The sequence below is a fragment of the Oryzias latipes genome, chromosome 13 (assembly GCF_002234675.1).
Source record: "Oryzias latipes chromosome 13, ASM223467v1".
Lineage (NCBI taxonomy): Eukaryota > Metazoa > Chordata > Actinopteri > Beloniformes > Adrianichthyidae > Oryzias > Oryzias latipes.
The window spans coordinates 20,871,800-20,898,287 of NC_019871.2; the positions used below are offsets into that span (position 1 = coordinate 20,871,800).

The 26,488-nt window shown below is 39.0% G+C and overlaps 2 protein-coding genes and 1 long non-coding RNA gene across 4 annotated transcripts; 2 read left to right on the forward strand and 1 right to left on the reverse strand.

Moving 5' to 3' along the window:
• The first annotated feature begins 1,637 nt into the window (after positions 1-1,637).
• Positions 1,638-8,037, forward strand: LOC105355478. Its single transcript, XR_909875.3, has 3 exons — positions 1,638-1,839; positions 2,428-2,494; positions 7,726-8,037. It is a non-coding gene; the product is annotated as an uncharacterized LOC105355478 (long non-coding RNA).
• A 1,070-nt stretch (positions 8,038-9,107) lies between these two features.
• aasdhppt (aminoadipate-semialdehyde dehydrogenase-phosphopantetheinyl transferase) lies at positions 9,108-14,331 on the reverse strand. Its single transcript, XM_004075744.3, has 7 exons — positions 13,935-14,331; positions 13,736-13,849; positions 12,195-12,315; positions 11,233-11,354; positions 10,414-10,575; positions 9,663-9,731; positions 9,108-9,511 (listed from the first exon to the last, which is right to left on the reverse strand). Exons 1-7 carry the CDS (start codon positions 14,076-14,078, stop codon positions 9,353-9,355), a joined length of 891 nt encoding a protein of 296 aa, XP_004075792.1. The 5' UTR covers positions 14,079-14,331; the 3' UTR covers positions 9,108-9,352.
• A 357-nt stretch (positions 14,332-14,688) lies between these two features.
• msantd4 (Myb/SANT DNA binding domain containing 4 with coiled-coils) lies at positions 14,689-21,954 on the forward strand. 2 transcript variants are annotated; one of them, XM_011482777.2, is made up of 6 exons: positions 14,689-14,813; positions 15,756-16,091; positions 16,246-16,392; positions 17,797-17,892; positions 18,428-18,703; positions 19,477-21,954. In XM_011482777.2, exons 2-6 carry the CDS (start codon positions 16,086-16,088, stop codon positions 20,191-20,193), a joined length of 1,242 nt encoding a protein of 413 aa, XP_011481079.1. In that variant the 5' UTR covers positions 14,689-14,813; positions 15,756-16,085; the 3' UTR covers positions 20,194-21,954. The 2 variants fall into 2 exon arrangements, with proteins under 2 accessions (XP_011481079.1, XP_011481081.1); XM_011482779.2 differs by having other exon boundaries at positions 14,690-14,813; positions 16,285-16,392.
• The last annotated feature ends 4,534 nt before the right edge of the window (positions 21,955-26,488 follow it).

Below are 26,488 nucleotides of genomic sequence, written 5' to 3' on the forward strand. Positions count from 1 at the left end.
TAGTTTACAGCCCCTCACACTATTAACCTAAGAGAACCAGTGCAACAAAAGAGGCAATCAATATTGGCTAAGACGTACATGGATCTAGTCATCTACAAGTGGATGCATCAGAATGAAGCACAGCAGGGAGCTTGTGGCCTGTTCAGCGTTTCATCTACGCCCCCAAATACGAACTTTTTCAAACTGCATTTTTACATCTTTTCCTGATTCTCAACAATTTGAATAAAGAAATACTCAAAAATGCTATTTTAATCTCAATGTTCTTTAAAATGTCTTCCATCATCAGAAAAATGCCACAATGTTGAAAACACCATTTTCATCAGAGTGGGTCTTTAAAGCTATGTACCTTTTAAATCTTTCATTTTATGTTAACTGTAAAAAACATACTGTATCACATTTGAAAAACTAAAATCTTCGTCCTGTTGTGTTACATTTGTGGCAGTAAATGAGCAGTGAACTTGTGGTTGTTTGACCTTTGCCAAATGTGACCTGAACTTTCAAAAGGAGATGTGAAGATCTCCGTTAAAGTTCAGTTGAAAGAATAAGCTGACAGTGGTGATTGTAGAACTTGGGGCCCCAAAATGGAGGATAACTCTCAGTCCAGAAAAGGGCAGAACCGAGATAAAAAATGGGTAAGAAATATATATTAAAAAAAAAATAGCAAGCGGACCAATCTTTGTTCTAAACGTTGTTGTTTATGGGTACAAACACACACACAGAGTGATTTGTTTTGACAGTACAAGTGTGCTGTGGGAGCAAACTGTCATGGCTCCCCCCAAAAATAAACCTGACCCCAGGGTAGGAAAGAAAGGGCATGACACATCACACCAGCTCACACTGGAGCATGCACACATGGAAAAGGTTGGTGTGTTTGTGTGTGCAGGAGCTTTTTTTGTGGGGCTGCATGTCAGTGAGCTGTTGTGCTTTGAGCGCACGTGTGGAAACAAATATGTTCAGCTGACGGTCGGCTGCATTCAGACTCTGCACACTTAGAAATCTTCAAAGGATTTTAGGAATTTGAACCTTCTGCTTCTGTGTGTGTGAATCAATCAGCAATGAAGACACCAGCCTCCGAACGCCACAGTCATGCTAAAAACTGCTAATTGATATGAGCGCCACCAATCAAAGATCAGCGATCATTGTCTGAGGCGTACCAGTGGAGGTAAATAAGCGGCCTCCGCTGGTGCATGACCTCTACAATCAAATCAAACGTCCTGAAGCGCTGATTGCGCCTCACTCAGCAGCTTGACAGCAGAAACCAGCCGCTTTTTTCAGCTGCCTTCAGCTCATTCCCAGTCCAGCAGCAGACACAGACCCATGTCACAGACCCACATTATGATACTCCATCAATTATGTGTGAAGCTGAAGAAACACAGAAAAAAGGGAGGGTTCAATTACGAGGATCCCTTTTTCCAGTCTTTTTGGTTTTAATCGCAAAGGTTTCTAACATCTGTACAGTAATCTTAATGTGTGTTTTTTTGGTGAAGTGTGTATATAGTGAAGGTTAAGTGTGTGTAGAGGTCCAAACCCAACATGTCATCTGTGACATGAGCCTAAAGGTGAATAGATTTGCAGAGTCACAGGCCGACCCTGGAGCGTAGCCACTGATTAGTTTATTGGTTTCACGTGTCTGTGTTGGTGTGTTAATGACTCTTTCCATAGCCCAGCTATCAATCACCCAATGATTGGAGCTTGTATTGGCAACAGCTCCAGGGAGGGGGTGAACTTGTTGTTCTTTTCCATCCAGATTTTCACTTTTGTCTTTTTTTCTCTTCATTTTTGAATCAGTTTAAGTTCATTTGTCATTTCTTCCAAATCATTTCACCCACCAGTGTGAGAGTAAGTAAACATGTACTCATGCAATAAAACTGCTTCATGTTAGAACTTCATTTAGAGCTGTAGCCACATGTACTAACAGCACTAACAGGCTTCTTGCAGAGCCCACAGAATTTAGAGAGGATTAAAAAAATGAAAATTTCAGATGGAATGTTTGCATCCCACCTACTTTACCCTTACGTGTTGTGTAAATGTTCATGGCGACCTGTCCCTTACAGCATGATTGGAAAAAATGTGCATGAACATTTTCTGTCTATGGGCTAACTGAGCGGTCTATGACCTTAATATTTCATGTGGGCCACCTGTGTGCTCCATACAGGTTTGCCCATTTTTCACCCACAGACAGCCTGTTTACACCCATTTCTGCAGTTTGGACTAAGGTTAATGATAGTGATTTTATCTTTTCCCCCCGTATAGGCACATTTGCATGTTTAGTTTTGAACATTTCTTTAAATATTTACTTGGAAGCAACTTTATCAGAGCCTCTAATGGAATAAATGCAGCATCACAGAATGACATATTTATTATGAATAATTTCTTTTCCCTCCTGTGGTTTTTTTATATGATGTCAACCCCTCCTGACTGACGCAGCAATTCTTCTTGGGGCATCACATTTGTGCAAATGGTTGGAAATCCATGTGCACAAACACATACACAGGTAAGCATTAACACAGCTGGCTGGATGCACTGTAAGTGCCCTATAGTTATTTAGAGAACACAGAACAGAGACTGGCTGTTTTTGAGTTGGATAGTGTTTGCAAGTTTCTGAGTCTGCACGCGTGAGGAGGAAATGCTGTATCCACATGCTGTTGGAGCAGTAATCCTAAAATGGTTCGCACACTCCTCAACACCGATGGTTTTCACTGAATGAAGCACCAACATTAAGGATTATGGGGGCACTTTTCTTAGTTTGAGGCCCTTTATGAGCAAGAATGTGGGCAAGTCCTGCTTTCAGGAGTAATAAAGACTCAAAAAACTGTTTATCTGGTATTTTTACAATGCACATAATTTAAAACTTTGATTAAAATGTTATAGACTTTCAAATCACAGGAAGCAATCTCTAAAATTGTGGTGCCGGAATTTGGTGCCATTTAGTGTCTGGTGCTTCCAGCTAAACAGTTTTAGGAGCTCTTTTCTGTTTATTGATGCACCAAATGTTCTTTTCAAATGAAGGATCTTTAACTGCTACAATCAGCAGTTCTGAAAGGCCTCCCTGAAAGATTCAGCATTCATAGTTTCTTCCTAAACATGCAAGCTGCTCCAAATGTACGCACCTCTCTAGAGATGCTGGCTTTTCAACTGAATGCTGGTAACTCACTGAAAAGTCTCCTTCCTCTTCATCCTGGAGTTGTTCATGATTATCAACCAGAAAGTCACATCTAGACTCTTTGACATAGTCCATTTCCTCTGAGTCTTGGCCCACAGGGACCACAAAGGAGCCACATTTCTTCTTGTGAACAGAACTTTAGGTGCTGTTAGCAGATGCTGATGTGTTGTATACTGACAGGAGTTTCTGGAAATACAAATGTCATACTTGTGATTAGTGCATTGACATCTGATAGGGTTCAGCCTTGTCCCCTTTGCACAGAGATTTCTTCAGATTCTCCGCATCTTTTGATAATACTCTGCTCTATTGGTGAGAAAAGCCTCAAAACACACTGTGTTCTTTATATCTAGTTGCAACAATCTTTTTTAATGTACTACTTTATTTATTGGAGTCCCTCTGACCATCTCCTTTTCAGAGATCATAATCATGTTACAGAATAAATACGTCACTCAATTAGTTGCCAGATGTTCTTTCAGGGATTTTGTTGCAGTGGTTAGTGCTCACGCCTCACAGTAAGAAGGCCCGGGTTCGAATTCTGGCTGGGACCTTTCTTTGTGGAGTTTGCATGTTCTCCCTGTGCAGGTGGGGGTTTTCTCAATGCCTTCGTTTCCTCCCACTGTCCAAACACATGCTTACTAGGTTTATTGGTGACTCATGGATTGCCGCTGTAGCTGAGTGTGGACCTGCAACAGACTGGCAACCTGTTCAGGGTGAGACCAGCCCTCACCCAACAGTAGCTGGATTGGCTCCAGTGACCCCATCATCCCAAAAGGGATTCAGCGGGTTCTGAAAATTGATAGATGGATGTTCTTCCAGCTAAATGTTTTTGTCTTGACTCTTTGTTTCCACTTTCCAAACTATTTTGATCTGTGAATCCGTGGCAGACACATCCATGCGCTTGCGAATGTGTGTCTGTGATATAAAAAGCCATTTTATTCCCAAAGACCCACTCAACTGAAAATGGTGTTTTTGGTTTTTTAACATGCTTTTGTGGCATTTTTCTCATGATGGAGGACACATAAATAGAAATTAAGCTTAAAATTGCATTTCTGAGTATTTCTTTATTCAAATCCTTGAGAATTAGGAGCAGATGAACAAACAGTGTTTGACAAAGATCGTATTTGTGACGTAGAAAATACACTAGGCGGGCCACAAGCTCCCTGCTCTGCTCCATTAGGATGCATCCACTTGTAGACAACAGGATTCATGTATGTCTTTGTTTTCAATGTCATCTAGCTCAAACTGTATTTCTGGATAGCTTCAATATTACTCGCCAGTTTTGTTGCACTGCTAATGTTAGGTTGGGGGTATGAGAGGCTGTAAACTAGTGGAAAAGGGTGTTATCAGAGAGCTCTCAGCAACAGGGAAGGGGGCGGGGTTGCACTCTAATGACAGTCCTGCCCACACCTCAGAGGTGAATTTTTAATGATCTCCTGCTGCTCTACAGAAACTGTCCTAAAAAACACACACAGGTTTTTTTTTTTTTTTTGCTTAAATTAGCATAATCATCATTACAAGGCCACTGGGAGCGCTTAAAAAATAAATCAAAAGCTGATTGGAGAAGGACTTTAAAGATGGTGGAAAGGTGCTTTCTATTCTAAATTCACCCTGTTTTAAGTCTTTTGCTCGATAACTCAGACATGCAGAAGTTTCCTGCTTTCATCATACTGGTGTTTTCTTATTTCAGACACAGGAGAGTCTGCTTTGTTTCTCAGTAAAGTTGCTGTTCCAACTGCGAGCACAGACCTAATTACTCAGGCGTACAACAGACAGTCACGTTGGATGACTCTGCAATCAGAACAAGCCAACAAGTGTAAACATTTCCTAATGTTCCTGATTGGGTTGTGTAGGTTTTACCAATCTGCATGCTCTTTGTGTGTTTGTTGTGGCAGTGTACAGTGTGTACGCAGGAATGCAGGATTTGATTAATTGTGTCAAATGCAGCGTGACTTCCTAATCTCAGCTACACAAAGCATCTGCCTCTACAAAAGGACACACAAGCACTCACAAGGTTGGAAGCACACCAATTAAAAACACTTAGATTGAACAAACAGTTCCTGGTTTAGCTCCAGAACAAGAGAAAAGAAAATAGGAGACAGATTTTCTGCATTTTTGAAAGGTTTTTGAGTTTCGCCTTGTTTCCTCTTAGGTGGGATACTTAAAAATAGCACAAGAATAACGTAATTATGTTTTAAACAACCTTTTGAAAGCAGGGCTGGTGACAGAACATGGGTACACCATGCAGTAAAGTCATGCTATTCAGATAGAAACACAGTAAATCAAAATTCAAATCAATCAATTCAAAGTCAGCATTCTCTTTACCTACCCCAAGCAGCTGAATTCATCAAACTAGCACTTCGCTCTGCAAATATGCATCCATAATTCAGTACTGGTCCAATTCTCTGGTGAGGACAAACGGCAAATATGTGAGGTTGCATTTGGCCTTTGCTGTTAGAGCCAAGGCTGAAAACAACCTTTTAATAGATTCATGTTTTTTGGATGCCATGTTGTCATTTTTACTGTATTTTGTTAGCAGAAAGGAAACAATAAAAGTTAAACTCAGTAAATGTGATGTTTTTGAAGACCAGGACATGTTTCATTTGCAGAGAGAACTGCCTTTGGTTAAGGCCAAAGTTGGTGAACATTTCTACAAAATAAAAACAACAACAGTTTTTTACTTTCCCCGCGGTTCAGTTTAAAGTGAAACATACGGTTCGGTTTTAAAGAATTGTTACATCCTTATTGGAAATCTTCATTTTTACAAAGTTAAACAGAGTCTTCCTCCTAATGATAGTGACTTACTCAAAGTTTTCACAGATGCCTTAAACAGTTACCCAGAAAAATACTAATATATACAGGTAATACAAAATAGTAACAGTACAAATCAAATTAGGAAAATGAATTGATTGTTCATGTCAGTTGGTTTCGCCTTCGTTACATGTGGTGAGGAGCAGCACATAGGGAGTGTGCAAGTGTGGCCTACTCGTATGGCCACCTTACGGATGTCATTAAAATGGAACAAACCATTGCCTTACATGCGATAAGTGTGTTGTGAAGTATTTGTAAGGATAATGAAAGTTACAAGTACTTATGGCATGCAGGTGATGCTGTAGTACGATGCCCTTTACGGCACATTTTAATTGTTCGTAAGTACCGGCTCCTTACTAAACTTGTGCAAGTGCCCCACATGTTTGCCACTTTGGATTTTTCTTATTTATTTAGATATTTGTTTGTGTTCTGTATAGCATGTACAAGTTACACATAGTTTCTGTTGTGAAAATCAAAATTAAAATAGCATTGAAAATATTATACATTTTTAAGGCATAATTGTAGTTATTTCTGTGTGTGTTTTCATGTAGCTTCTACGGGAAATTTACATTTTTGATATAATTAAATTATCAAAACATATTTTTGAAATAATGCTAATGTTTTTTACATAATCCTGTTGCAAATAATGGCAAACATCCATGTATTTTACTGAAAGAAATTTAGTTGTTAACCCTTGTGCTATCCTAGGCACTTTAACATTGGGAGTTGGGTCATCTAGACCCACTAGACAGTGCGTTGACCCTTTTTTCTTCAATGATTTGTGATCTTCACTGGTGTCCATGGATCACATGAAATCTTTCCACCTTTATCCACTTTTGTCATGGTAGGGAGAACACGTCAATGTAAGGGTGGGGTCATCTAGGATAGCACAAGGGTTAAACCAATAAATTCGAGAAATAAATTCATTTTTACCAAAAAATTAACTGTGAAGAATTCACAAGGTGAAATTTGGTCACTGTTTAGATTTTACTCTATTTTTTTTTTTTTTAGTTTAGTCAATTGTTATTGGTTGTTTAATTTTAAATTGTCTAGTTCTTTTATAAATTTCTTTATTTTTTTTTTGGGTGCTGTTAATCGCTCCGTAACAAATAAATATATAATAGTCAAAATAACTAAGGAAACAGTTTTTGGTTGATACACCTGTTGTTAAAAAAGCAACAGGAAAAATCTCTTGAGAAAGACGGTGTCATTCATCTGTAATCTTATTTTTCACCTCAAGCGTTTTTCTCAGTCAGATGCTACACCATTTTAGAGTTTGGCTTATATTTAGTACAGAAGAGAAAATTTCTTTTTGTGGGTTCTGTGGCAGAAAACCAGAGACCACTAAAAACGGCTTTTCTACAAGGAAAGCCTGTGTGACTCCAGTCTGACCTGCTGCCTTTTCTCCGCTCCTTTGTGGCTACAGAGGAAGCAGGACGGAAATCTACGACTGAAGAAGCTGCAGAAAACAGATCTCCAGCTGGACTCAGCTGCTGGGATCTTCTCAGGCTCTGCGGCTTTAATTTATTTAACCATTGCATCATTATTTGTCTGACATCTTAACTAAGAATACACAAAAAAGCTGCCTTTCTGTCAAGTAGAAACAAGTGGAAAAAAAACTTCAGGCCATGAAGTCAAAACAAAGACGTGTCCGATCCTCTCACGCTATTTTACAGAAAGTACATTCTTTTAAGTTGTTGTAAGATGGTCTTAGTTACAGAATGAAAACTGAATTCTGCATTTTGTGTTTATAGGAACAGGATCCAAACCCCCAATCTGCATCTGAAAACAGGTGCAGAGCTTTTCCTTGCTTCCATGACTCGGGTAAATGTCTGAAGCCCCAAATTCTGTTCCAAGTTTGAAGCCAACCTGGAAGCATCACATGTTAGAATTGAACCTGAGCATAGTCTGATTATGAGACTTTTATCACAGCTGTGGGGAAGGAGGAATCAGCCGGTGTCTTTCATTAGGGTAAAAAATACATTTGTTTTTTTGCATTTTATTCTTGTAATTGGACTGGACAACAAAAGGGATCTTCAACAACAATAAAAAGACGAGTCCTTCCATGTTTGTGTGAAGCAGGTCTGGAACACACAAATGACATTTAGAATACCAGGGAAAATAAAGAAACGCAAGCGAGAACAATGAGGAATGAGTTTACAACAAATGACTGGAATGGATGCACAATTACTGCTGCTGGCTAGATGGGAGTAAAGATGGTGATGTAGTGGATTGCGCTCTCACCTCACAGTGGGAAGGCCCCTTGTTCAAATCCTGCCTAGGTTACATGTTCTCCTCATTCATGCAGGTTTTCCTCACATGCTGCACAGGTTACTAGGTAACTAAACTGTCCTTTGGCGTGTGAGTGCACTGACCTGATCAGGGTGTACCCCACCCTTTCCCAACAGTATAGGAAAAGCTCCAGCAACCCCAAGACTACAAAAGGGATACAGCAGATTCAGAAGATGGGTGAACCAACGACTCTTGTAACCCTTGTGCTATCCTAGGCACTTTAACATTGGGAGTTGGGTCATCTAGACCCACTAGAAAGTGCGAAGAAACTTCAATGATTTGTGATCTTCACTGGTGTCCATGGATCACATGAAATCGTTCCACCTTTGTCATGGTAGGGAGAACACGTCAAAGTAAGGGTGGGGTCATAGGATGGCACAAGGGTTAACAGAAAACAGTCATTTTGAAAATGTTTCTATCCTCCATTTGCTTTTCATGTGCTGGGATCGAACTCATTGGACTTTTGTGGGCATTACAGTCTATTTTCCTAAAATCTCTGGAAGTCTGCTTGAATGTTAAAGTAAAACGGTCAGACCAACCAAAAAGGAAATGGGTATCTCTGCAGAAGGAAGCTGAAAAATAAAGAAAAGTTCTTTTCAATTGGAAGCCGTCAGCGCACCTGACACCTGAATGCTTGTTGGCCCGAAACGATTCCCCGCGGCCGCAGAGACATCTTCAAGCCTGAAAAATCTCTGCCAGATGAACATCACGAACGAGGAAAAGAAGGAAGGAGATGCTAAAAAGCCTGAAAACAATGACCTCGAATTTGAATTTTTCCTATAAATGTTTAGTTCCGTATAAATGTGAAAGATTGAATCATAGATTAAAAGAAAACAGACAAAACTTCAGCTTTTTATTGTTTTTTATTAGAATATAGTTACAGGACTCACTGATGGCGTCCTTAATTGTTCCACCTGTTCTTTTTCATTAGTCTGTTAAATACATCACCTGACATTGCCATCATTTCATTTTAAAGTCTGTTGTTACTTCAACTTTAGAAATGGCAAAGTTTGCTTTTTTCCACACGACACCATTTGTGCATGTGTGTACATCTGTGTATGGCAGGCGCTGTCAGCCGGAGACAGGCGGTTATGCAGATGCCTGAGCCTCTCTGCATCTCTGCGGAGCCTCAACCTTCATCCTAAAGCTCTCCCAGTAGGCAGGATCTTCTTCTGTCAGCGGCGAGGCAGAGGCGATGAGTTCACTGAACGACAGCAGTGTGAATGGGCTGGGAGGAGGAGCAAGCCTCTGGAAGAGAAAACGCCAACCATAGATGGAAAGTTTTGAAAATATTTCGGAAAAACCTGAAGGCAAGCGGTCGAATGCAGGAAATTCCTGCTCTCTAATCATAAACACTCTTGTCCATCCACTAACATAAGCACAGATGTTGAACACTTACTGCGGAGCGGGCTTCATCCGTCAGGCCCATCGCTACGGCAACGTGATGGTCAGCATCCAGCATGCTCTCCTGTCAAATCCCACATATATCAACACTAATATAACCCCATTCAAATTGCTTGCGGGATGAAAGTATGGGTGTCCAGAGTTACAGAAGACAAATGTAACCATTTTAAGGCACTTAAAATCTCATTTAAGTACAAAGAAAATGTAGCAAACGGTCGGACTCTGCCGTTTCTTTCTCTACAAGTGATTCATCGCCCATTGTACCACGTTTAAATGTCTTTCAGCAGTTTGCTTCATAAGGGTAATTTTTTAAAATACATTTTAATTTATGTTTTTTTTTAAGGAAATACAGACAAGAGTAATAAAAATTCTTAGTTGACTTAAAAAAACAAACATAATAGTTTATTTGCCATCAACATAAGATCGTTAAAGAAAAACATGAAATGTAAAAAAGGAGTGACTGATGGCAGTCAGTGGTGACTTGAGCGTTCCCTGTTGAAAAGGATGATGGGATCCAGCTGGAACAGATCCATCTGTTTCTCCACAATCATGCGTCTGATCAGACCGCTACTTGCCGTTTTGGGAATGCTGGGGTAATGGGAAGCCTCGTGCTGCACTTCATGTCTGACACATTTTCACGTTTTTAGAGAAATTTAGGAGAAGCAGAGCTGCTTTTAAACCATCTGAGCTCTTAGGTTTTGTTGCAACTCTGGTTCAATTCTTCATCTGCTCTAAACAACACTCACTTCAAAAATCCAGGCCTCCTCATGCTCCTCGTCAAGGAGCATCTTGGTCTGGCGGAGCACTGAACCCGGCTTTAGCGGCTCAGGTGACAGGTGGAACTCCACCCTCTGTAGGTTGAAGCCCAGACCGGTGCCAATGGCCTTGATGAAGCTCTCTTTCAGCGTCTGGGTGTGAAGGTGGGAGATCCAAAACGATCAAAGACAAGAAGAGAAAAACAAAGTGAATTTTTCATTTTTCAGGATCTTATTTTTGACCACAGAAGATGGAAATCCATGCACACATGGTAAACCCTGTTTGTACAAAAGAGGGAATTTGTGTGTATGTGTGTGTGTCCTGCCAAAACCGGTGTTGCTTGACAGCCAATAAGCCACAATAACACTATTACAGGGCTAATCTCTATGGCAACCGCTGAGCTCTGCCATTAGTCTACAGTGTGGTGGTGATATCAGAGCTTGACGTCGCCGTGCCACCCTCTCAATTTTGAAACATCTTTACTTAGATCTGCTGTTGCTTTGGCTCAACCAAAGCAACAGCTTGATGTGTGTGTGTGTGCACGTGTGCATGTCTGCAAGAAGGGACCAAACAAAGTGAACTGTCCAAACTGAGGAAGAATGTGGGGAAAAATATGAAGAAGAAATGTAACTTGAAAGGAGTTTATCTGCACAAGTGTAAAAGTGCTATATAAATAAAGATTAATTTGATGTTTTTGTGTGTCTTTCATTTATTCCTGCGAATGTCCTCCTTTTCTCTCCTGCAGGCGCACACAAAACACTATCCGACAATCTAAAGTGATGACAGGCCGGCGTGGACGCCATGGTTACCCAGTGGCGGTAGAAGGTGGCGAGCTGCTCTCGCTCCGAGCCGGCTGATTGGATGATGCTCCACTCGTGCGCTGTAAACTGACGAGTCATGATGCGGAAAAACTCCGGCACGGAGCTGCTACCTGGAAAAGGTAGGAGGCAGCAGAAAAGGAGATGGAGAGGTGGAGAGGGCAGAAGAGTCGGAGTGTGAGAAAAGAAAATGATGTTTCAGAATAAGAGCGAGCACCTTTTAATATTGTAACACAAACAAACACACAGGGCTGTTCAAGACTTTTCAACATATTAATGGGGTTATACTGCCTTCTTGTGGAGGGTTTGGGGAATGACGCCACCTTGAGTTTATTTATTAGGTGTTTAAACCTTCAACACCTAAAAGATAAGATAAGATAAAAGATACTGAGTTAATTTCTCACTGACATTAACCCAGCAGATGCCACAAAGTCTGACTTCACCTTTTAGAAAAACAGGACACTGGTTTGTATTAATGCCATCATTACTATTATAACTATAAATGAACTTGTGTTTTTGGCATAAGATTATAAACAAAAAAAGTCTTTCTTCAAAATAAGAGATAATTTAGAACTATTTATTCAGAGGTTCCTTTCAAAATAAAAGACAACTTGTGTCAAAGGATAATCTCAAGGCAGCAAATGCTGTAGTAGGTAGAGCAATGCCAGCTGTGATTTAAAAAAAAAAAATCAAATTAAAAAAGCCGTTTATTTTACTGTTTGTGGTGTATTTCAGCCAATCAAAGTTAATTCAGACCCTAACTGTATTTTTTGAACCATAAAATGAATGTAAACTCCTTGAACTTGTTCAAAAATAAAAGAGCTGCAGATCCCTGGGCTGAACCCAGATTAGAATTTCAGCATCAAGATAATATAAAGGATAAAACGATAATAAAAAAAGAGGATTTAGAAGAATCACATTTAAGCGCTAAAATAAATCCCACCCTCCTTCACCTGGCATTGAAGTCTTCATCAGATCCACTCCGACTTGGACGCCCCGGTCTGCGGCGAGCACCACGTAGTCCCCTTGATGAGAGATGTTAAAACTCCAGGACCGATCAAAATGTGGACTGATCTAGAATCAGAATTTAGATAACATTCAAAAAATTATTCAACCTGGAGACAAACATATCAGAGACGAAAAATTAACACTACAAATAATGTGAAATCGGCAAAGAAAACAAAATATTTAGTTATAATCAAATGATGCAAATCATAACTTTATTCCCATTGTAATTGTCTACAAAACAAAATAAAAACAACATTTCCTTCAATTCAGTTTTTTTCTTAATTTTGCTTTTCTCCTTTGTTATTTCTGTATTGTGAATGTTGTGGATTTTTCTGTCATTAACTAAATGGATGACGACAACGTCTTCTTCATGTCACGCGTGAATTATTTGATCGAATCCACAATGTTACTTTCCGGATATGCATAAAAAAATTTCCATATCCAATTACATTCTGGAATTTCTTTTTCTTTTCTTTTTTTTGCTAAAACAAACAATTACATTTAAAATAAAATGTGCAACCTTTTGCAATATTCCCTGCCTTCATAGACATTTTCGGCACTAATAAAAAAAGCAGAAACGTGAACATTTGAAGAGAGCAAAGGTCTGTTTAGGAGAAAATTCAGATAAAGTCTGGAGAAATCACAGACACACACCTACACTGCAGGACAAAGAAATCATGTATTTAGTCTGATCTACTTCCTGCAGCCTGCTAAGTGTTTAATATCATTACTATTGTTGTTATACATCTCCAGTTGTGCTGAGTCACCTGGGGAACAGAGACAGCTCTAAATGTCCAAAAGACAAAATAACTACCGGTAATGTGAACTTAAGAAGACATGCGCCCCTCTTCAAATCAATGAAGAGCATGTGGACTATGCTCCCTCCATTAGGTTACTGCTGACTTGTCCTGATCTGCTAACACCAAGGCCATGGTAAAGAAGGACCTGCAGCAGCTGCACCTCCTCCACATCCTGTGGAAGTGTGGCCTGGACCAGAAGCTGCATCCTAATCTGCACTGTGTCTGGTACCCAGCCTCCACAGTGACAAAAAGGAAGATCATTGGCTTCACCCTCGAGACCAGCGTAAAACTATGCTGCCAAAAAATGAACTGCAGTGATTCTCTGAGACCCCACCCACCCCGCCATCACCCAACTGACTTGCTGCCCTCAGGACGCCACTACAGGTCAATCAGATCACACACTACCAGCAGCTACCTACTCTGGGCCATATGGACTCTAATAAACATTCTTTATTCCTTCCTCTGTTAATAAGAATCTTGAATTGTATTTAAATAATGATTAAGTATTCAAGCCTAATCTGGTCATGGATAAAATATTTGAGCTCTTTGAAAGGTTTTTAATGTTGTTTTCTTTGTGTTATTGGACCATGCGAAGCCTCCAGTTGTTTTTTTCTATTTCAAACTGTCAAACTTTCTGTTTCCACTTCAGCTTCCTCCTGGAAAAAGGAAACCTCGCGAGAGTTCACCTTCAGCGGGTTAGCCAGGTACGGTTTCCCCCGGGGAGATCGCTCCAGCCGGATCTCTGTCCAAGGGATCCCCATCCTCTCACACACGAACCTCCGGAGCAAAAGGCGGCCCACCTGTGGAGGTTGACAGGTGCAGACGCGGTGTTGACTTCTGTTACTTTGAGGAAGTTCTGCAGCAGGGGCTCCAAAACAAACTCACCATCGCAGATTTGGCATCCTTGGTGTAGACGAACTGTCCGATCCGGTCTTTCTCCTCCGGCTGAACGCAGCGAGCGGCAAACAGCCACTCAGTCCTGCTCGGTGACCAGGACCTGCAGCGGAAAGCCCAGCGGACGGAGCCCATCTCTCCCCTCCGTCACATGGGTTACTCCCAGCTGCGCTCGAGCTTCTACCATTCAACTGTACATGAATAGCAACTAACTAACTAGCTAGTAGTTAGCTACACCGCCTGAACAAACTTCAGAGCTAACATCTTCACAGCCGCAGTTTTAATGTGAAGAAATGTAACGGCGCATGCTCTTGCACCTGGTCCTATTTTGTTGACTATTTGGGTTCACCGAACCGGAAGCGCCCGCTTGCCGTAATGTCGTCACGTGGGCGCGGTAGAGTACTGACCAATAGAAGCAGCTGAAACTGTGCGGCATTGACGATGCCTTCACTTTTAAACAAAAATGTTGTAAACGAGAACATTTGACTATCAATCGCACAGATTTCTTCATTTAAGCCTGACATCATTGCTAGAATTCAGACCAAAAGCAGTCCTATAAAACTAAATAAGGTTAAGAAAGATGCAGTACGGTATTAGTGCTGATTATCAACTCTATATTTCTCTAGAATATGGCAATATTTGTGTACACATACGGAACCGAATCATTTAAAGAAAATAAATGACAAACGTTTTATTAAGTAAAATGACCAAAGTAAGCTATACTTTTCAATTAATAAACCATATCTACTCCAGGTATAAATCTCAATTTCACCAATGGTAACGCACTGTCAACAAAGTCCGACGGATCTTGAAAGCAGCATAGAAATTGTATTGCAACGATGTTGTGAATGCGGTCCATTTGTGCGAGAGGTGAGTGCTTTTCACTGGATGTTGCATTAAAAACGCTGCAGGAAATGCATGCAAGACCAATACAGCATTCGACTGTTAGATGTGATCATTTATTTGTACGATGCTCTTACAGAATTTTAAAAGCAACAGAATATTCGAATAAAACGTTGTTTCCTCTAAAAATCTATGTAACCTGCAAACAACCGTAACAATAACATGCAAACGTGTTGCCTGCTTTCCACAAAAACGTTTTTGCCAACATTACTTTGCATGCAAAAATGTTCTGTACCATTTGTAATTGTTTTATATAGCCCCAAAGCCCAAAGATGATTCTTTTTATTATTACAACCAAAATTAAGCCAATACAGTGTATTTTACTTGTGGTTACTTCTATTTTTCTTAATAGTTATGAACAACCTTCTTGTTTTCAGAATAATACACATAGTTTTAAATAATGTTTGTTTACAAAAGAATGTTTTGCAATACCAAAAGTGACCATCCGTCTAATTTATATTTAAATAGAAAAAAATGGTTGCCATCCTATAATAATTTCAAACTTCCTTTGGATATCCCCAATTCACGTGTTTTTTATTATTATTATTTTTAGTAGATTTTGAACAATCTTTTTCAGTACCATAGCATAAGAGATTTCTGGCCATTTTTTTTTTTTTGGGAAAGGGTTGTTCACCATGTTAAAAGTTAATGTGTGCAAATTTTGATGAGTTTTGTACAATGTGGCAAGGGTGACATTTTTGCTCAAATGTGCAGCAAAAAAGAAGAATTGCAAATACAAAATGGTCCTTACAGACCAAAACGGTTGTTGGACAAAATAAGAATATTTGTTCTGTTTTATTAGTAGTCCTGTCGAGCTGGAATTAATGTTTATGTAGTTTTTACTAAAAACTATCGTTTATTAAAATGTTATCACACTTAGTGCTACTAAACTGTTTGTGTATGTTTCAGGAGGATGACTGTATTCTCCCAGCCGGCTGTACTCGCTCACCTGGCTGCTTCCAGTTTTATGAAATAAAGGATTGAGCATCCTGTGAGCTTTCTTATGGAAACTACCTTGAAACAATAAATGCATCGGATCTAAAGTTCGTGTGAACTATTCACACGAACTGAGAGCAAAGAAAGTCTCAGATGCTGCTCTCCTCCAGCCTACCTGCTGGGATCTCTGCTCTCAACACGTTTATGTTCAGTAGAAGCTGCTTTTCCTGTAACAGCTGGGATCTTTCCACGGGGAAGCCAAGAACTTCCCACTGACTACCCAAGTCCTTTGTGGATGGGAACATGCCGGTACTGTTTGGCAAACAGCCATGCCTCTGCACCTTTGAGGACTTAGCCCTCCTTATATTTTATTCTGTGATCTGTTCATCTCCTTATTCAGCACCTTCATTTCTCTTCCAAATGTGTTTCTCATTCTACAATTCCATACCTTTCCTTGCATCAGTTTAATTCCTTCCCTGCTGCCAAACTGGATTTCCTGCAGGTTAAGCATTTGAAGAGGAAAAGGAAGAGCAACTACAGCGTTCGGGAAACACAGACTCTGATCAGTGAGATCCACAAGAGGAGAGAGGTGCTGTTCTCCAGACAGCAGGTGCAAGTCTTCTATCTTTTATTTGGGCTTTTACACATGTTCAACCTATTTTTGTGTATACACCTGATTGGAAAAGTAAAAAGTATTAAGTAGAAGAAGATACATATTCACATGCATACATAATGTAAATGATGCAATTACTCTTGATCACAAATAGACATATTTGTACTTACACACACAATGCATGACACACTGAATCCATTGAATGTAAAGTTTGTCAAAATATGTATTAGTTGCTTGAAAAGCAGTGGGTGGAAGTGAACTTATAATATCCCACCACTGTTAGGGGGGGGCGCAAAACAGTTTCTTTTTCCTAGGGGGGCCTTGCAAAATATAATTTAGAAGCACTGGTATAACAGATGATAAAAGACATTATATATAAAAGACATTATACATATTAGTAGTCCACATAAACCACAATCAATTTCATTGGTCTTTTACAATTTTACATAAAACCCCTCTGGAGTTTGTTCAATACTTTTAAGAATTGGTTTAGCAATATCTGAGATTACATCACAAAAGCAATCGCGTCCGGCTTCTCTACCATTTGTTAATTTCTGATAATGGACAGTTCGTCGGACAATATAATTTACTTTTTTTATTGTTTATAGATTTTTAAACTACCACACTGCTAAAATTATTTATTATGAAAGTAAAAAGAACCTTGTTTCAAAAAAATTTCGTATTTTCTGTCGTGTGATAAAAATTATCTCATCAAATAAAATTTTCAATAGAAAAATAACCTTAGTTAAAGAAAACATGTCTTATTGACTATATTTTATTTCTTAAAATAATAATTCTTGGTAAGACCATCATTTTTCCTACCCACATTGGCAGATTATTTATGTATTTAAATAAGGGTTTTTTCAATTTTAAGAATTTTTGACTTATTTCTAGGGGGTCTTTTTTTGCAGTGCAAGGAAAAATATTTGATCTCCAATTTTCTGTTTTGTTTTCTGCAGAAAAATGATCACTTCACAGTTTCAGCGCATGGATTGCAACTGCAAGACACAAAATAACAACAACAACAAAAATCAGAAAAATACATTTGAAAAAAGTAAAAATATTTAAGTCTTAATAAGCACAAAATTCAATAAATGTAATTTTTAACACAATGACTTATAATTAAGGTTGTCGTAAAACGGGTTACAAAAGATTAAAAACATCAAATGATGATGTTTTAAAAAATGTCTTTATAAAGGTAACAAGCTGAATTTAGAAGCACTCCCCTTAAGAGTCGTTATCTGTAAAGAGGATACCTGGCTTTGAAAGTAATCAGTCAGATTTAAACTCTCCACTATGACCAAAGATGTCTAAGATAATACTGCAAGACAATACTGACATTTATTCTATATTGTATATAACAGAAACTTACATTTTCCTTTAATCTGCTCATTTGAACAGAATACAGCAATCAATGAACTGAAGAGGCGGGCATGGGAGGAAGTGGCTCAGTGTGTGACCTCGCTGGGGGAGGGGGAGATTCGCACGGCTGCTGAGGTGTGTTTACCTGTGCTCACCACACCTAACTACAATTTTTGCTTTTTTTAAAGTCCTGTCCAGCAGCTGAGCAAACATATTAGAGCTGCACAATTTTGGTGCTGCAAAAGGGGTTATAAATCTTTAGACACACGACGTGTATATTTGTATAAACCCCTTTTGTACTTAAGGCTAAGGTTTATTTATATTAAATATGCCTGCCTACATTTCTTGTTGGATGGAAAAAAAGAAGAGAGAAAGGAGAGAGTGAGACGATAGATGTAGGTTAGGGGACAAAAGGAAAAAAGGGGATTAAAAAGTCGGACGAGAATTAATAGGAGGGCAAAAAGAGACAGCAAGTTGGTGGAGGTTTATCATTATTCCTGTAAAATGTAGATGTTTGTCAAAAGGGTTGGGGCTGTCCACAGACACACTTTAGCCTTGTTTCTAACTGTAGACAGTTCGAACCAGATTGTTGAATTGAAATTCCCCTTTACATTGTTGCTAACTGAGCTCTTTGAAGCACTAATGTCTTTGCTTCATGACTGTTGCACAGGTAAAGCGTCGTTATCTCGACTGGCGTGCACTGATGAAGAAAAAAAGGCTAAAGACGGAGATCTCTCTGTCTTCCTCCTCCCCGTCTCTGACCATAAAGACGGAGTATGATCATTCATCACCGGAGCACGAAGCCGCCTCTGTGGGTTCTGGCTGTGATCAGCTGCTGGACCTCTCAGGGTTCCCTAAAGACTGGCCGGAGCTGGAGACCCTTGGCGAGCAGAGTGAGATGACCCCTCTGGACGTAAAGATGGAAGAGGAGATCATTGAAAACAGAGTATGAAACAAAAATGCAGCAAAAACACAAAAGGGTCTCCAGCAGAGCAGTACTTATTAAAAGCTGCTGCTTCTAAATAAAGTCAAAATGGATCTATGCAAAGTCATTTGCCTTTTAATAAACACTACATAAAGGCAAACTGTAAAGATAAGTATTCCTAACTTCTTATTTTTAATATCAGCATTAGCAGATGTTTGCAAAACTCACAGGGATTAAGCAGCACTTCATGCAGGTCAAGTGGCTCCTCATTCTGGTTTGCAACCAAGTTCAAATGGTTTAAAAGGATTATACGGAGAGAATGTTAATTCCTGATTTAATTAAAGACCATCATTTAACTGTTGGTCTGACTGTTTTGTAATTGCTGTAAAATATTTTTGCATATTAAACCATGGTCTACCTTAGACTGATACTTTTAATTAAACTGAATTAAATATATTTATGACAAATCCTGAGCAAGACTCTTCAAACCATTTTAATAAGAAGAGATCTTAGGAATGCGAATAATCAATTTTCTCATACCGACCCATCAAAGTCTCTCTGACTTTGATATTTCATGTAGCCCACTTGCATGCCCCCCACAGGTTTGAACATTTTTCACCCGCAGACAGTCCGTGTCCACCCGTAAGGGAGGTGGTGACTAAGTGTGATCAAAGCTTTACCTGCCTTTTCTGATAAAACACATCTCTTTTGATGATCAAAGTTTTTTCCTGTCTTGTCAACTTGTGTTTCTACCTTCTCCAGTTCTTCCGCATCAATCTTTCTCTCCTTTCCAGCTGGACGTTGGTGTTGACGATGAGGAGGATTTCCCTCCTTTTTTCAGCTCCATTGAATCCCGTCCAGAGGGCCACGCCGGTGATGCTTACCCCTACAGTGAATTGGGTTCCTCCAAGGAGCCGACGTCCAGCACCAGCAGAGATGTGCTGCTGGACGGAGGCCTGATGGAGAAGCCGCCTGGGAATGGTTTTGGGCATCATGAGAACGTGCGAGCGGGGATTCTTCTCGCTGTGGAGAAGCAACGATTGGAGCTGGAGAGGCAACGGCTGGCCATAGAGACCGAACGCCTTTCTGTGGAGAAAGAGCGGCTAGCAGTGGAGAGGGACAGACTCCACCAAGTGGAGGTGGAAAAAGAGCGCCTGCACCTGGAGAAGGAGAGGCTACAGGTGGAAAGAGACCGGCTGAGGCTTCTGCTTGTTGGCCAGTCAGAGCAGATCGACTCATCTTTCAACTTTTCCCAGCAAGGCCCACCATCCTCTTCCTCATCTTTGTCCTCCTGTAGCAACCGGCAGGGGGTGAAGGGAAGCAAAGGCTGGATGTCAGTGGTGGATCTGGAGACTGAAAAGATCAACCTGGAGAAGGAGAGGCTTAATCTAGAGAAGGAAAGGCTGCAGTTCTTTAAGTTTGAGAGCGGGAGACTGCAAATTGAAAGAGAACGTCTGCAAGTAGAAAAAGAGAGGATGCAGCTGCAAGACAGTCATTCAGTTAAAGGCTGATATGAACAAGACGAGGAAGACTATGTGACATTATCCCAATGTCTTCAGCAGCAGCAAGAAGAAAGATTCAGGATGTGCAAACTCTGGATTTGGAGATCATGCAAGTTTAAAATAAAACAATGTCTTTTGATAAAGAGGGAGACATAATTGGTGCAACATTTAAAACAAGACAAAGCTTTATAGTTAAAAATACATGTTTACCTTTTAGCATACCCCCTCATGGGTCACCACAATGAATCAGTTGTCACTGCTACGATCCATTTTTCTAATCTGAGCAACTGGATCACACCAATATTGTTCGTAATTTTTGTTGGGAGGTTGGGAGTGTGATGAGCTGTAAACTAGCAGGAGAGCATGTGAACAGAGAGCTTTCAGCAAGGGGGAGGAGAAGGTGGGAATAGTTTGCTCCATGGTGACAGTCTTGCCCGCAGAGAGGAATTTCTAATGATCTTCTGCTGCTCAGCAGAAAATATGTCCAAGAAAACAACACAGGTTTGATTGATTTTGGCTAAAAATCGCATAATCATAATTCAAAGACCACTGGGAACACTTTTAAAATAAATCAAAAGATTATTAGAGAGAGTCTTTAGGTTCAAGAACCATGCAGTGTTTATAGTAAATAAATTAAATCCAAATGAATGGTAGGTAATGGATTGTAACACACTTTTCATAGAAAGGATCTTTTTATGGAATCGTCGTGATTTTAATGTTTCAAACTGTATGGCACATTAAAAACAAAAGCACCATGAAAGCCTTTCTAAATTTAGAGTTGTTTCTGGAAACTTGTTCCACCTTTAGGCTTCAGACCAAAATCTATGTTAATGAAGTGCATTTTTAATATGCATGTGGTTGTTAGGAAGCAGGAAGGATGTTTTGTTCATTTTCAGTCTGCATGTTGCACATTTTTAATTTAATACTGTATAAGTAACATTATATGATTGATAAATAATTGATTAATTATTCTCACATGAGGATGTATCTGCATGATTTTAGGACTGAAATAAGAATTATTTTATTGGAAATCAGAAATCCAATTTATATCTATTCACATAGTAAACTTCCACTTTAACAAAAGCCTGCTAAAAAAAGTAAATAATAATAGATAAAGAAGAACTTTTAAAACAGAAATTTAAAACAAAAAGTATGATTTATAACAGATCTTCAGTATTTGTGTAACAGAAGATAATAGAAGGGAAATAGCAAATAAAGAAAATACTTCCTTCATAAAAATGAAATGAAGTAATAAATGAAAGAAAGGGTCGTGTTCATGTCTGTTTGGAATACACAGAATGAACACAAAGCCATTGTGATTATGAGAGAAGTGTTTTTGTTGTGAACAGTTTGTTTCCTGGCTGCTGCAGGTCTTTCACATTCATTTCTTGTTTCCTTATTTTTTAACAGGCTCAGTGGACAGAGCGCAAGGCAGCTGAAAACATCAGAATCTGAGAGGATGTACTTTACAATTGCATTTTGTAAAAATTGGTTTCAGAGAATCTGAACTTTTCTGTGAGGAGAAAACCCATATTCATAACATCTTCAGTGAGCCAATAATAGTAAAAGAAAGGGCAGCTAAACATAATAATGTTGTCATTTATGCTTCACTTTTGATGTCAACAAAATAGGTTAAATGTGTATAATTGAAAAATAAATGTTATTACTGATACACTTTGTTTTATTGTTATTATTGTGTTCTGATAATTCAATTTTAGTGACTATTTTCTTTTTTTCAGCAAAAGTTAATAAATGTTGTCACTTTTTCACATGTTTCTTGTATGATTTGACATTTATATATATATTACATATTTCTGGAGTTCTGACATTTTTATTGTGCTAAAATAAGACAGAACTAAGATGAGTTCAGAATCAAAAATTCTAATAAGAAAAGTGATGTTCAAATTAGGGTTTTACTACGAAAAGAGAAAAATCTTGAAATCTTGGCTTATTTTAAATTGTATTTTTTCTATCGTTTTTATCTGTTTATTCTATTTTTATTCATTTTATTGGTGTACTTTGTTTTTTATTTTGTATGGTAATCTTTTGTTTGGTTTTTGGTCACTGTACAGCACTTTGGAAACTGCCTGTTTGAGAAATGTGCTATTAAAATAAAGTGGATTGGATTGGATTGGCTATCCAATGACAGCCTGCGAAAACTGAATCTTAAGAAAGCAAAAACTCTTTTTTCGAGAACAATTGTCTTATTGTAAGAAAAACAATCTAATCAAGAAAGTTTTTCAATTGCAAAATAATCTTAATTTAAGAAAATACCTCTTAATTAAAAAAAAAAAAAAAATCTTCTCGTACGCTGTTGGCAAAGTTTTTCAAGAGGACCTGGTTGCAGACAACATGGCAACCTGACATCATTAGCTGTAACCGGAAGTCCCCCCCCCCCACACACACACACACATATTGGTTGGAAAATATTCTTTTTGTGGTCCAACAATAATAATTTAACTTGCGACCCTGATTAGGTTTGTTTTTTTAGGTTTAGGTGTCAACACTCCTTACTCAATCGACGTGTATCAGCTGACTGGCATAGAAAAGCAGCTTTGTGCCCGGAGGCAACACTTCAAAGCAGCTTTTCCCCGACATGCATATGGTGTCTTACATACTGGTGCAAAGCCACAACAGAATACCCCTTGTGCTATCTTAGATGACCCCATCCTTACATTGACTATTACTCACTTCTTGCACACTGAACATAAAAAAGTTTTAATAAAAGGTGCTACATTTCTTAATTCTCATAGAATTTCAAGCTAATGATGTCTGGGGACCATCTTGTCTGCAACCTGGCCCCCCGATATTTTTTTGCTTATGTAAAGAAAAATTTTCAACTTTTAAGAATGTTTGACTTGTTTCAAGGGGCCCTGTTTTTGCATTGTGTGAGTCTATGACATCATCTGTTGGACCCTCATACAGGAAAGCCAACAAATTCAGAAGTAACACCAGGATGATAAAAAAAAAAGACTCTGAAATGAGAGACTTTTCCTAAACTTCCTCAGCTGCCGCACAAAGACAAACATTCATTCACAGTAAGGTCATCAAGGCAGGCAGATCAAATTGCAAAGACAAGTTTATTTTTTCCATCCTGGGGTTATACTGGTTGTGTGAGATGAAAGCTTTCCATAAAATGCTCCTCTTCCGCTCTCTCTGGGTTTAAACTTGCTCTGAAAATCCTCTGTATTGATACAAAAAAAGAAAAGAACAAAATCTCAGTCCTAGTGCTGAAGGCAGGCTTTGACTCAATAAACTGCTTCTCACTCTTCCTGCCAGTCTCTGACACATGAGAAATTTAGGCTGTCACAGAAAAACACCACTATATTTCAACCTATCTGACTCTTTGTAACCCTTGTGCTATCCTAGGCACTTTAACATTGGGAGTTGGGTCATTTAGACCCACTAGACTGTGCTTTAAACCTTTTTTCTTCAATAATTTGTGATCTTCACTGGTGTCCATGGATTACATGAAATCCTCTCCACCTTTATCCACCTTTATCGTGGTAGGGAGAACACGTCAATGTAAGGGTGGGGTCATCTAAGATAGCACAAGGGTTAATGCAGTAGTGCTTTATCTGTTACTGTTCTGACACTCAGAGTTTGTCTGTATTTAACACAACAGAATTCCCAAAGTGCCTAGGACAGCACAAGGGGTTACGCTCATAAGACTTTTCAAGTCTTTTCCTTGAAAGTGGTCGCTTGAACACACATCTCTGAGGTGGGGTGAATGTAGCTTCAAAGACTTCATTCATTCAATTTCTACAAAAATTCCTTTTAGCAGATTTATCAATCCATGTAAGTTTGTAGTTCTAGTTTAAAAAGAAACAAAACAGATGTGAAGCAACTAGGACTGAACTTTATGGAACTTCAATGTGAATGGATTTGCCATTAATTCTTGTTTACTTATTTGTTTGCTCACAAATTTATTTACACTTGAATGTCTTACAAGGAAGCTGGAAAACTTCTGCTGTACTGTTCAGTACTCAGGTAACTATAGTTGAAGTTTTGACAAAGTATGTCCTGGATCGATTTTAGGTCAGTGAATCGTATCGGCAACCACAAATTATGATATAAACTGTTGTTAAAATGAATCGTTACATCACTACAGATAAATGCATTTGAGAATAAATCTTGACCGTAAATAAAAATATAGACAGGACTTTGAGGTAAAAATATTTGAATTGATAATTTTACTAAAGAACTTCACAAATGCAGAAAATGCACCTCCTTTCTCATTTTCTTCTTCTCTTCTTTTAATTTCATCTTAAAACAACTAAAACAACTTCATCCTCTCTTGCATTCTTCCTCTTGAACAATCTTCCCTGCATTGTTATTTTTTCAATGACTTTTTCAAACATAAATACCGGTACTTTGTTTTGCTGCATTTTTCCCTTCTACCACAGTTATTGGTTTTATCATGAACTATCAATCACAAATGTTCAGAAAACTGTCTGAATCATTTATTGATTTTTCCTATCACGTTGCAAACTACCCAGCCTCCAACTTCCATAAAGATATGTCAACTTGACTGTGATTGAATTGATTGACCTTGCACCACAAATCAGGTACCCTTTCAGTCGCTAATGCTGAGTGTGTTTGTTTAGGGAAGTGAGAGAATTAGTGGATAACGTGAGAGGAGAGAGGGATGTAAATCACATTTTGTAGCGATGATAAGACACTCAAAACTTTGAGATAAAGTGCTGCCTGGTTCACAGTTTTAGCTGCATTACTGGTAGTTTTAGCCTGCAGCTGCTTCTGCATGTGTGTTAAAGCAGCAAAGAGCGGCCACAAAGCTGATCTTCCAGCCAGTACGCCGTACCACTGTGAGATATTATATCGGTACACAGTACTGGACCGTAGCAGCTTAATTTTAGCCCTGGTTGTGACACATAGAATTGTAATTTCTACCTTGATCTTTAGCCTCTTATTGAATGAGATACAAACCGATGCTACCAACAAGTTATTTGTCTTTTTTATTAAACTTTTTAGATCTAAATAGGAAATATATTATTCTCACTACACTGAGTTTATAGGATTTCTTACTGATAATTTATTTGTTGTTATCTCTTGGTTTACCCAACTGACTCACTTGCTTCGGCTCCCACTTATCCTAAAATAAAGACCATTGGCCACTAGTGAGCGGCAACAACAAAAAAGAGCTCTGATGACTCTCTGTGTGGCTTTTTGTTTTCTGTCTCATACACAAGGGTTGCCTGAAGGGAGAAGTTTTCATGGCAGAGATCTCAGATTTGACACAGTGCTCTAAATGAGAAAGATGCAAACACAAGGAAACAAATACAGAACACATCTGTAGATAAGAAATGCAGAGGAAGTAAACAATTGGATAAACCAAGCTCAAAAATCTAAGAATGAATTGAGACTTTTTATTTCCCTTAAAGATGAAAAAAATGTTTGAGGGCAAAGTGTAAGAAGTTACACATGGAGGTGCAAGGTTAAAAGGGCAGCATGGATTTTCTAAAAATGGTTATTTCACTTGGGTAAATGGGAAACACTTGTCAGTAATAACCCTGTGTGGTATGAGTGCAGGCCTGTGTGTGTGTGTGTTTGTGAAAACCAGATGGGAAATGCTTGTCAGTGATGGCTTTGTATCAGGAGTGTTGAGTCCCAGAGGACAGAAAAGGAGCTCAAATGAATCACAGCATGGTGCATCTAGTGCATGGTGCATCTCCATCTACAAGGAACGAAAAATGTGAGTCTTTAGATTCCAATAAAATATAACAATTTCCCTTACTCAGAGGAAACGTAGATATTAAGATTCTCAACAGTCATTCCTGACAAATTTGTCCAGTATGCTTTATGTCTGTCAAAGGACCTCCTCCCAACTCAATAACTGTGTAACGGCTGGCATTTGGGTGGCGTTTCAGCTAAAAGAATCTTCATGGTGTAGAGAGTAACTCAACTTAGGTTTTTTTTAAGAGGGCTGGACACTGTTTCTGAGGGAAATCTTTGCCACCCTGCGAAGGAAAGTCTTTTCTACTGTGATCTGTAGTCACAGCCTTGTCCATGTCTACAAAACACAGATGTACCAGACGGGCAAGCTCCTTAAATTGTTTGAAGACCTACTCCACTGGAAATGGTGTTTCTGGTGTTCTTAACATGTTCTTGTAGCATTTTTCTCATGATGGAGCACATTAATGAAGAAAACGAAGTTTAAAATTGCATTCCCTCATTCAAATCGTTGTCAACTAGGAGTTGACGAAAAAAAGGCCATTTGAAAAAGCGCATACCGTATTTGTGAGGTACAAAATACATGAAGTTAGCCAAGAGCTCCCTGCGCTGC

Bases quoted from the DNA above. Each gene is read 5' to 3' on its own strand.
- aasdhppt (XM_004075744.3), bottom strand. From the start codon at position 14,078: ATGGGCTCCGTCCGCTGGGCTTTCCGCTGCAGGTCCTGGTCACCGAGC. The intron at 13,850-13,934 runs GTGAGTTTGTTT...CAACCTCCACAG, and splicing joins AGGATGCCAAATCTGCGATG to GTGGGCCGCCTTTTGCTCCG. The intron at 9,512-9,662 runs GTAAGTGTTCAA...TTTCTCTTCCAG, and splicing joins CGGATGAAGCCCGCTCCGCA to AGGCTTGCTCCTCCTCCCAG.
- msantd4 (XM_011482777.2), top strand. The intron at 16,393-17,796 runs GTGCAAGTCTTC...TCATTTGAACAG, and splicing joins TGCTGTTCTCCAGACAGCAG to AATACAGCAATCAATGAACT. The intron at 18,704-19,476 runs GTATGAAACAAA...TCTCCTTTCCAG, and splicing joins AGGAGATCATTGAAAACAGA to CTGGACGTTGGTGTTGACGA.